The following is an 11,954-nucleotide window of genomic DNA, read 5'->3' as shown; positions in this document are numbered from 1 at the left end:
CTTCTAAATAAACAAAACGCGCATTATGGATATGATAAAAAATATGGAGCATCTTAAAAAGTAAAATATCTAAAGCAAGCATTGTAACACAATAAAGGAAGTAAAATAGTAAAAAGTCTATTTTAAAAACGTTTTGAACATCTGAAATAAAACGGTATCTGTAAATGATCAACAAATGCAAACTATATCTTATCAAAACATATTATCAAACACATATAAGTTTTAATAATTCTCGTTTCCTTAAATCTTTTTTTCCCCATATAACCAGATGTTCTTTTTTGCTCATTATAATCATATATTTCTTTGTGAATATTTAAATGAGATTGTCATTTTGCGTACACAGTGACTACAGATTTTTTTTTTATTTCTTAAGATTGTGATCAAGCACGCTTTTCGCTACCACGTGAGATTTTTGAGATATTGGCTCCATCACTTTGTTTAAATGTAGAGTGATTCAGAGAAAAATGATTATAATCTTTTTACATTGACATTTATAACTGAACTCGATTGACGCATTTGAATATTTGACAGAGCATAAAGTAAACCGATTTATTTATGCCAATGCTACAGGCCCTAACCTGCTTAAAATTTATCAAAAAACTCAGTGGTCAGACAGATAGCAATAACTTTGTTAATCCATAATCACCATCCTTTATATAGCTTTTTACAGAGCAGTTAAAAATGAGATACAAAATATACACATTTAAGTTGGAAATTAATGTTAAAGATAAAGAATGTTTACAAAATTTTAAGACTTATTAAAGAAGAGCGCGATATTTAAAAACATCAAAACATTTTTGATTAAGGATAGAAATTTAGAGAATGAGAAATTCGAATTTTTAAAATATCTTCAAGTTTCAACCGAAACCTTATTTTTAATGTTTTTATTGCCTCTTTCAGTCAGATTTTGATGCTTAAGCCTTATTTTGCTATTCCCAATGAGCTTACAATTTTACTTCATTTTTGGCAATGATTCTAAGAACATATTTAAGGGCGGTGTATACTGTACACCTTTTTTACAAAATAGGAAAATTACGTTACGAGTTTATTTGAAAAACTATAGTATTGTGTGCAAAATAATCCTGTGCTTACACTTATTTAAATAAAAATGTTTTGATATAATGGGGAATTTTAAATAAATGTTTGGATTAATCAAATATTTTTTATCCCAGGTAATCTAGGCTGTAGAGGGGGTGGCATCGACTCATCTTTTCTCTATATAAGGAGAAATCGTGGTATAGACACTGAAGAATCATATCCTTATAGTGGTAAAGTAAGTGCTATCCAATATTTACAAGATTTTATTTTATTTAAATAAAGCTTTTATTCAGTCGTCCTGAAAGTAAGCACCATTTCGTTCTAACGTCACAGTTGTACTGTAGTCGCTCCGCGCATGCGCACACATATCTCTGGTTGATTGGCTGTCCACTGACATCGTTACAGCTGGATTATATTGCCAAGATATTGCCTTTACATGTGTTAGAGAAAGTTCAAAATGTTTAAGGCAGGCCACACACTGAGTGATTAGAGTTTCTATTTTAAATTCTGAAGATAGCTCTGCCTACAGCCAAGGAACCAAGGTCGGGTTGTCTAGTTCAGTATCATTGCTCTTTTAATGTTATTTAGTAAATTTTTAGGTTTTTGATCCCATACCTATTTTTCGAGATATTCGAGCGTCTCTATACTTTTCACCATGTATTACATACAGCGCACCCTGTATGAATGATACTAAACTAGTACTTTTTCCTATTTTTTCCTTTCGTTTTAATACTTGCTTCAATAAAATAATACCGAATTTCTCTTTTAAAAATCTAAATTCTGCTTTTGATTGATTTAAATGTCCTATTATGTAAGCTACTGATATTTTAAAAACTTTTCATTGGCCTTTGTTCGTTGATAATCAAAGGACGTTGCGAAGAAAACGTGGCTTCAGTGAAAGTTTCGGTTGTTTTAAAATCACGGATTCAATAAAACAAAGAACTTTTACATTTTTGAGAAAAGTAAGCTTAAATTCTTTTTTGTAGTAATGCTGATAGCTATGTTACATTAATTCCTGAATCGTTTCTAACATGAAAATTCATTTGAGAGATATTAATGTATCATTCATAGAAATTCTTCGAGTTTACTTATGTATGCTCTTCGCAAGGTCTATTAAAAACCATCATTGTTCTTTGTAATTGCATTGCTCAGATCAAAGTACCTGAACGTATGAGATCCTACATGAAACTCCAAAATCTCTCTATTGATCAGAATTATGTAATGCAATTGGCAACCGAAAACGAACCATAAACATCTAGCACAGTGATTCTCAACCACTGTGCCGCGGCACTTTTGTGTGCCGCCAAATATTAGAAATGATACAATAAAAATTATAATGTTTTNAAATGTATAACACTTGTAATTGGTTTGTCGAAACTGTGTTTAGATCTCAATGATACCTTTTAAAATGTCTTTTTCCAAAGAACAATTACAGAACAAGACTCAAAAATATCTAAAAAGGTTTAATTTATGATTTAGACCGATAAATTATTTTGCTCGAACGGATGATTACAGGTGGGAAAATTAAGAGAAATTGCAAATGATGTCTCTAGTCTGGATCTCAATCTGAAAAAGTGAAGAAAAAAAAATCACCGAATGCATTGCTCTATTGCAATATTTCTATTTTATATAAATAAATAAAAATGTTAGTAGTGAATTTAAAAATTTCCATATTTTATTTGGAGTTTAATTTTTGGTTCTTGATAGAATTTCTTGCATAGCCATTTTAATTCACCGTTTCTGGAAAATAAATATATTCTTTTTCGTAAGATAATTTAAAATACTTTTCAATAATGCAATTAATAAGAGTTTATAATCTAAAATTAAACATTAATTTTTAGGAAGGTGAGTGCCGATTCAAAAGAAATAATATTGGAGCTAAGCTTAAAGGCTGGGTGGATGTTAAGCAATTTAATGAAAAAGCACTTATGAAAGCTGTAGCCACTGTCGGTCCAGTTTCCGTTGGAATAAATTCTGAAGGTTATGGATTTAAACATTACAGGTAAGCACTTTTTTTTAGTAACAATTATCAAAGAACCAATTAACACTGCAACAATAATGTTGATTTTGTTATGCTATGAAATCTAATTTTAAAACTATCTATTCTTATTTAGAGCTTTTTTCGAGTTGAAGTTGCAATGAATAAAATTCAGATAGCATTTAGTTAAATATCTCTTGAATAAAAAGCAATATACATTATTTAAAAGCTGTTTATGCAAATATGCTGATAATATATTAATTTTCGTAAAGTATTAATCATAACTAATCATATTTAAACGAAAGAAAAATGAATTTAGTCTCAATAGATTTTAAAAATTGAATTTAATTCAAACATGTCAAAATAAATCTTTTTTATCTTTTTTTCCCCAGCTGCTCTTTATTTATAAGAAAAGAAAAGGAAAAAAAAATACATCAACAATCCTTAACAATTTATTTCCTCTGAAAACACTTATTATTTCTAATTCTCATTCAAACTGATGTTAGGCTTACATGCAGAGTGTTCAGTTAAGAGCGACTTTAATATGTAGTTCTAGAATCCTTATCAAAAATATAGATAAACAAGCAAAAAAGTATAAGCATTGGAAGTAGCAAATAAATATTTAAACGAGGAAATAACAAGAATGTTATCGAAATCTGACAAATTTCGCTGCAGGAATGCATGTGTAACAAAACAAGACAGGTTTGACAGCGAGTGGTGACATAGAGGAATTTAATGATGTTTATTAAAAATACCTTCAGGTTATAATCTCCAATGAAACCCGTTTTGAGGTTTACTACATTCGCTTTCCAGTACTGTGATTTGTTAGATTTCAATAGCGTATTTGTCATTTCCTTGCTTAAATCTCAATTTGTATGATTTTGCGTATGCTCCAATGCGAATGCTTTTACTTCATTTTTATAAGGATTCTAAAAATATTTATAAGGGGTGGTCTTTACCAAACACCCTATATATTTTCAATTTATGCTAAACGTTATCATGAGCTTCAGATTAATTTTACATCTGAAAAAGTCTTTTAATTTTACGTCGTTTAATTCAATATTTTTTCTTCACATTTATGCTAAAGGAAAGATTTATACTAAAGAAATATAACGGAAATATTTTCTTTTAATATAGAAGTGGAGTATATGATGTTCCCAGTTGCAATTCTTATATGATAAATCATGGTGTCTTAGTCGTTGGTTATGGAACAACTGAAAGTGGAACAGATTATTGGATTGTAAAAAATAGGTAACTGTTTTTAGATAAACAACGAAATAGTATGATTGATTACACAGGCGAACAATTTTTTTTGTTGCGTTTATGTAAATACTTGATCTTGCTTAGAACTTGGGGATTTATTTGAAATTAGTTTTTCTATTAAAGCTAAAGATTTTTTTATGTAACATTTTTAGTCTATTTTTTTCGAAATGCACAAGTATATAAAATGTTATATATTACAGGGGGTAGCGTAAATATTGAAGCACACTTCTCGGAGAGTTAGGGTACATCATCAAGATTAAAACTGCATAGGAATCCATTCTTACAAAAGTTGTCGTACGACGCTAGGGGCACTTCCCTATTATGACTTCTTCAGAAGCACACGAAGAAGCAGTCAAAAGGAGGTATATGACGACATTTCCGAGCAAATTTCTATGCAATTTTAATCCAGATGAAGTGCTCTTACTCCTCTAGAAATGTGTCGCAACATTTATCGGTTCCCTGTTACATATTACTTTTTTAAACGTAAACATTTCGACGAAAAATGTCACTTAAAAAGGACTTGTAACTTGGAGAGAGAAACCAATTGCAGATTTGTAATCAGCAATACGAAAGTATCCAAGATCTGTTAAAAAATCTCATGCAGCAGAGAGAAAATTGTTCACCAGTGATGAATAGAAAAGAGGAGGAAAAACCATTTCCCAACTTTAAGTTGAAAAATTGCTACTCATTGTTTCGTGTCTCTTCTTATTGGTGTAAAGTTGAAAGGGTTTTGTTTTAAATATATCTATAAATGATTTTATTTCTTGATTTGTTATATTATACGAAGAAAAAATCAGTCACAATATCCAATTATTAAACACCGAAATGTACAGTGCTCAAAATAAAAAATGGTCCATCCTGAATAACTTTTGATTTAATGATCGGGTCTTCATGTTTTGAGGCTCAACCTTAAAGGCTTCAGAGGATGACCTCAAATAAGCTAATAATTGCTGCAGACTATAGTTCAAGCAACGGAATCAGACGCAAAACGTACTTTATCTAAATATACATACCATTTTCTCAATGGTTTCGAATTTCTGACCCACAAAATATAGGGGGTAGCCGCAATCTGGAAAATATTTTTCCAATAGTTTGATCAGGAAAGCAGTTCAAAGCTTGGATTCCTGAAGGTTAATTTTACATTTTCCGTATTATACTCTATTTTGCAAACTCTTTAAGTGAATTAAAAACTTTTACATACAATTATGAATTTCGTTTATCTAAAAATTATTCCGTGCGAAATCTAACTTTTAGTAAACATTAGAGGCCCCAAACTTTGGACCGCTCTCTTAACTATCAGAAAAAGTAAAAAAAAATGTTTATTCAAAGGAAATACGTTTTTGTGTCTGATTTCGTAACTTAAAATATCATCTGCACTAATTAATTAGCATAGTTGAAGTCATCCCCTTGAACCATTAAGATTGAGTCCTAGAAGTCCTAGAACGTCATTAGATCAAAGGTTATTTTGGGTTGTCCGTTTATTTTCTTGCGCACTGAACACTCTCACAGAAATATCGGTTCCACTTGAATCGTAAATTTGCGATATTGATTTAATTTTACTATTATTAAAAGTAAACTATTTTTCTGTTTAAGTGAATTTTTTTCTTTTCAACTTGACTGATCTAGTTGAACAGAACATGCATAAGAAACATGGTCGCCAAGGAAATTAATTTTCATTATCATATGGTCTACTTGGCACTACAGCAAGCTTATAGCAAATTTTGATGGTATTATGGTTCAACATGTAACAAATTTTTTAACAGTGTAGTTTCATTGAACACGTTTTATACAATTGTTAAAGCAATCAAAATTTCTAGCTCGATAGGGAGCGTCAAACGAAACTGACGGTAGTAATGCAGTACAGCAATAATCAAAGATTTGCTCTCCATCAATGGAAACGATTGAGTCCTGGTTGCTCGGGTGATAAAGCATTCGCCTCCTAATGAGGTGTCCTAGGTTTGAATAACAGCTGTGGCTAATTGATACGAGTTCTGCTCCTGAGTCGCCCTGACCACAGTGCTCACATAAAATATCTCAGAGGTAAATGCATCATGGGCTAGAATTCCCTTGTCATTGGGCTAGCCATCGGAGGCTTTCGTGGTTTTCCTCTCCATGTAACGCAAATGCGAGTTACTTCCACCAAAAGTCCTCCCAGAAGGCTAATTTGTCCCACTGTTTGATCTAAGGGTTCCCTTGTCTTCTAGATTGGGTTCAAATTTAGAAGACTACGGAATTGAACACAGATAGTCGTGAACACAAAATTGGATCGACTGTTTAACTCCGGTTATCAAATAAACTGAAAACAAGTTTGTAAAAATGGATAAAAGTTATTAAAAAAGACATATATTAGATAAATATTTTAAAAAGTTTCCTTTTTCAGTTCGTTTTTTTAAGTTAACTAATGAATGCTTACAAAAGACGATAAAGAACTACGAATAACAAGGCAATCATTGAGTAAAAAATTGCTGATTTAAATTATTATCATTATACATTCGTAATCGCTTAGTCATTTGATATCGATTAGGGGACTGGAGTTTCAACATTTGAAATCATTCTTTAGTTAACAAATTTGCTAATTTTATATAAAAAAAAAATACTGTGAATATTATTCTTTAATGACTTTTTCTAACGAAACCTCCAGTGGAGGTTTCTGGCGAAACCTCCACTGTCACTTTTTTTTCCACATATAGAATTTTTGAGCTTGCCTACTTTGAGCATTGCTGCTGTGAAATAACTTTTTGCTCAAACTCGTAAATAACTTATCAAATAAAAAGCAATAATTTACAGTGAGGAATTGAATATTTTTTTCAGAACAAATCTTTTTATTGACTTTGCAATTTCATGTATCTTTTCTAACTATCAATTAAAGATCTTTATTCTTTTTACATTTTTTTATACATTTAATTGCACTAAAATAAATTCATCAGGACATTTAAATTCAGAGTTATGCATAACTTATATCTTAAAATTTGAGGAGAAATTTCGTGATAATTCTGTATCTTGGCTATTGATTAGTCTAGAAACAATAATGAAATAAATAAAATTGCTCAAAATTGCTTTGACTAATAATGCGGTTTTTTAATTTCAGTTGGGGTCCTACATGGGGAGAAGGAGGCTATGTAAGAATGAGGAGAAATAAAAACAATCAATGTGGAATTGCATCTTTAGCAAGCTATCCTGTTGTTTGAAGTCAAATCTAAATTTAATCCTGTTATGAGCTTATGAATTCTTTATTACATCATTTCAGATTTAATAAGCGTTCGCAATTTTCGTACAATTTTTGTATACATTTATTACACTTCTCAGAGACTTTTGTTTTTAATGCAAGAATTTCATTTTTATATTATTATTTTAATTTATTTCATTACATTGTGATTGTTTAATAATCATCGAATATTTGTCTAGATGTTTTTGTAAATACCATATGCAATAAAAAGTATTTCGTTTTTTTTATTTAAAGAGTGTCATTTATACTGATTCTATTTTTCATTCTTAGTCGTGAAACTCAGTTATTTTCAAATTCCATTTCATTGACTTTTCTCTCTGTTACTAGATCTATATTTCCTCATTTTCTCTTGATATATATTAGTTTTTCCATTTGATTTTTAATAACTGAACGTTATTCATATTTTGCTTGAACTATTTTTTCATGGAAAAAACTTAAATTTTAAAATGAGAAAGGAGGAAAAATTCTTCTTCCTATCAGATTAAGAAAGCATATTAAGAAGGTAATTAAGAGAAAATTCATCAAAGCTTCGTAACACAAAGTTTTAAAATCTTCTAAAGGTTAAAAATAATCGTTTTCTTTTCTTGATGCCTAAAAAGTATCCGAATTCTTTAAATGATTTACCCAAAAATTATACATTGAAAAAAGAAGGTTGGTGCTAGAAGATGATTTTCGTGACTTTGACCAGAAAACAAAATGAATGGAAAATGATACTTTGCAGTTGAGGATGTATAATGTGGATTGTATGCTTCGCATGGCAATTGTAGACAAAATATTTTAAAAATGTAATAAATAAGATGAAAACATGGTATAAATCAGAAAAAAACTTTTATTTAAAAAAAATAATAATGCAGAGTTCGAGTTGTCAAATAAAAGTTCTAGAAGGGGAGAATTTAGAATTTTAAGTTCATCTTATTTATCTAACTATTTTGCACTTTTGAGCACACTGCGTAAATTGAGTTATACAACAAGTTTTATCTGTTTTTAAAGCTGTATTTTTGTTTTCAAACAATTCCTTTATCGGTTAATTTTATGTACAAATATAGGAAACGCGAGAAAATGCGAGTCATAGTTATCAGTCTTAATTTTATCTTGGTCAAGCGAATATTCGCTGTTTTCCCACGTGCTTTTGTTTGACCCCTATATATCTATTGTATTACTCAGTCTATTGATAAACAACTAGTACTAGAAATAGGTAGATTCTTCATACTCACATGATTTTGGCAGAGACAGTTTGCTAATACTTCTGAAAAGATATATAAGGAAAGTGGTGCTCATTCAAATCTTTTTTCAGTTCGATATTTTATTACATTCGGCAATAAAGCAGGATTCACATTTAAAAAGTATGTAATTTATTTTATTTGTTTTTCTAAAAGCATTATATGGATATAAGTGATGAGTAAATTAAACAATTTCAACATAAAATAGAATAGTATTATATTAAATTTAAGCAATCAATGATTAGTAGATTAGAGATAATTGAGAATGATTGGCCGATCTAATATTAATGTAATATTAATATTGACACGTTTTACATTTAGATATTTTTGTAGAAATGTGCTGAAAATATTATTTTTGCATTTCAAGTAGCTTAATTTGAAAGCTAATTACTGTAAAAACTAGTTAGTATGTAAAACTAAGAAAAAAATATTTTGTTTCTAAAACATAGAGAAGCAACGGAACCTAGCAATTTCATTTTCATTCATTGTGCTTTTTTTATTTAAAATTTTATATTAGGCTCTAAGAGCTCGAATTCAACACTTTTTGAAATTAATTTAGCCTCTAAAAATGTTATTAACCAGGATAAGACACTGCAACAATTTAATATTATATTTTACTTTAAGTAGGCATAACTGGTACTAAAAGTTTTAGCTAGAATTAGGCATATTAACCATAAGGGAATTTTTATGGTGAAAATTCTTATATTTTGTTATGTTTATTAATTCATCAGGATGACAATAGCCCTGAAAAGTTTAAAATTTCAATAAATTTTATTTTTTCATGGTTTCTGATCGGAGTTTTCAAATTAGTTATGAGTGCGTCAAAATTGGGTAAAATGTACTGCGATTACGATTAATTATGATTGCATGATTGCATGCATTTAAAATTTCATGTAATTATAAATACATGTTATAGTAAGTCATAGTCATTTCTACGCGTAACCTTAGTTAAACGATTTTTATAATTAGGATTACAAAATTATTCGAAATACTAATTAATTATGATCATGATTAAAATTGTAACTAAATTTTGTAATCATGATTAGAAATAATTGATTATTTGTAATTAATTACATTTGGCCTAACTCTGGTATGAGCATTATTGGTAATATACATTTCATAGAATAATCTCAACAACATCCGATTTCAAAGCATATTCAAGAAAAATTTTGCATTAATTGTAACACTTTATAATCTATAATAAAAAAAATATGATGAAAAAACCATAATAAAAATAATATTTTTGAAGACTATTTCTAGTCATAAAAATCATAATAAAGTAAGATTCTTTCCGACTTAAGCAGTTGTCGGATTTAAGCCATACTGGGTATCAAATTTAAGTTAGTTTAGTTTTATTTAGGAAAATTATAAACCAATTGATACGTTTTTTGAATAATTTTAAGGAATTAACTAAAAGAGTTGTAGATATTACAAAATCTAAAATTCTACAGTTCATATTTGTCTTCAAAAGGCCTTAGAAATCAAAAGAAAAAACAGTAAAAGCACTCATTTTGCTGTCATGTAAAATGCATGATTTTTATTGTTTTGTAGACTTAGTTTGTCTTTTAGGTATTATAACTGTCAAAAATTTAGTTTATTGGAACTGTTAAAGTACAGCAAAACAGAATCAAAGCTATCACTCTTTTGTAAATATTTATAAATTCATTTGTCAAAAGACGGAAAATTAATGTTTTCCTTTCTTAGCATATTAAATAAAAGAATCAAAAATAAAAATGAAAAAACAAACTCGAAAAATTGGAGTTTGGAAATGACTTCCTGCAACCAAAAATGATTAAAATTAAAACTGATTGGTTTAAAGAAAAATATACGCAACTCTAACAAACAAGCTAGAGTTTTTATAACAAGTTTTTGTATAAATCCAATTTCTTTACCATAAATATTTAATTTTAACACAAAAACTTATCTTTCAATTATCTACTCTAAATTTAATTTCAAAACTTTTATCTATTACACTTTAAATTGACAGGGTCATGTATTTTGAACACAACCCTTAACTTACTCATAAATATGAAAAAAAGAAAGGAAAAACCATCTAGAAAATCTTTATCCTTTGAAAAATAAGCCAGAAAGGTTTAATTTTGATATGAGTTAAACTAGTTTATATTGCATCAAACTAAATGGTACTACGTACACAAAGTAACAAATCACATAGTGTTATAAACTAAGCCTGATGAAAAAGAACAGAAGAAATATGAGGACTGGGATCACTCGCTCTTAATATCCATGTTTAACAAAAAAAAAATCAATTCCCCTGTTTACATTAACGTTTTACATTTTATTACATACAAAGAATATATACCGAATATATTTCTTACAAATAATCTCTTACCTCCCCCCCCCAAAAAAAAAGAAGAAGAAAAAACAGCTTTTTCAGTCTCTACACTAGGAAAACTCCTGAAGTTGTTTAAATTATGAAAGTCTTATGAAAAATACAGTTGCAGTTTTATAGGAAAAAAAAGTTTTCCCTCATTTTATAATTTAAACTACTAGGAGACAAAAGCATTGAATCTATAAAATTATAAATAAATACTACGACATGTCAAAAAAGAATTGCAACCTCGCAACTACTTATATTGAAACTTTTTGATTATGTATTTCGACTTAAAAATTATGGACATAAAAAAAATTATTAAAAGTACTTCCTAGCATATTAAAAGCATATTAAAAGTACGACGCATATTAAAAGTACTTCCATTAATCATTATACTATAAATATTATTTTTTACTTTATTACATAATTTTTTTTCAATATTTTTTTCTATATTCTTGATTAGTATAGAATAATTTCTTAAAATGCAATTTTTATTTTAGATGATTCGCTCTATTCTTCTGCTGATATTATTTACTTGTGTAATTGCCGCTCCATTTCAACAAGACTTTGATCATCTATGGAATGCTTACAAGGTACAAATGCATTATTTTTTAGTATGCAGTATGTATGTTAATAATCAACTTCGATAATTATATTTAAAATTCCTATTAAAAATTATAAAAAATTACTTGCACCTGTTAAATGTTACAAAAAACTTGCTTGTACCGCAAATGTTACTAAAATCTGATTAATTATTTTTCTGCGGTGCAAAAGAAAAGTCAACATAAGCGACAAAACTTAACTTTCAATTCTTTATTATACAGAAAGAATTATATCATTATACATAGGAGAAATATATGTATATATATATATATATATATATATATATATATATAT

General features: G+C 28.5%; 2 protein-coding genes across 2 annotated transcripts in view; both read left to right on the top strand.

Annotated features, from left to right (window-relative positions):
• Window positions 1–7,732, top strand: part of LOC110283155 (cathepsin K) — a 13,589-nt gene extending 5,857 nt beyond the window's left edge. The window contains exons 5-8 of the mRNA XM_021147884.3: window positions 1,173–1,273; window positions 2,880–3,040; window positions 4,154–4,267; window positions 7,368–7,732. Of these exons, the coding sequence (XP_021003543.1) occupies window positions 1,173–1,273; window positions 2,880–3,040; window positions 4,154–4,267; window positions 7,368–7,467 (476 nt within the window). The 3' untranslated portion in view covers window positions 7,468–7,732. The remainder of the gene's footprint in view (window positions 1–1,172; window positions 1,274–2,879; window positions 3,041–4,153; window positions 4,268–7,367) is intronic.
• An 838-nt stretch (window positions 7,733–8,570) lies between these two features.
• LOC107457154 (cathepsin L-like peptidase) overlaps window positions 8,571–11,954 on the top strand; it is a 15,989-nt gene continuing 12,605 nt past the window's right edge. Inside the window, exons 1-2 of the mRNA XM_021147875.3 lie at window positions 8,571–8,848; window positions 11,558–11,650. Of these exons, the coding sequence (XP_021003534.1) occupies window positions 11,558–11,650 (93 nt within the window). The 5' untranslated portion in view covers window positions 8,571–8,848. The remainder of the gene's footprint in view (window positions 8,849–11,557; window positions 11,651–11,954) is intronic.

Source organism: Parasteatoda tepidariorum, chromosome X1 (genome assembly GCF_043381705.1).
Source record: "Parasteatoda tepidariorum isolate YZ-2023 chromosome X1, CAS_Ptep_4.0, whole genome shotgun sequence".
NCBI lineage: Eukaryota > Metazoa > Arthropoda > Arachnida > Araneae > Theridiidae > Parasteatoda > Parasteatoda tepidariorum.
The sequence above is the reverse complement of the archived record's forward strand: the minus strand, read 5'-3'. Positions and strand labels throughout refer to the sequence as shown.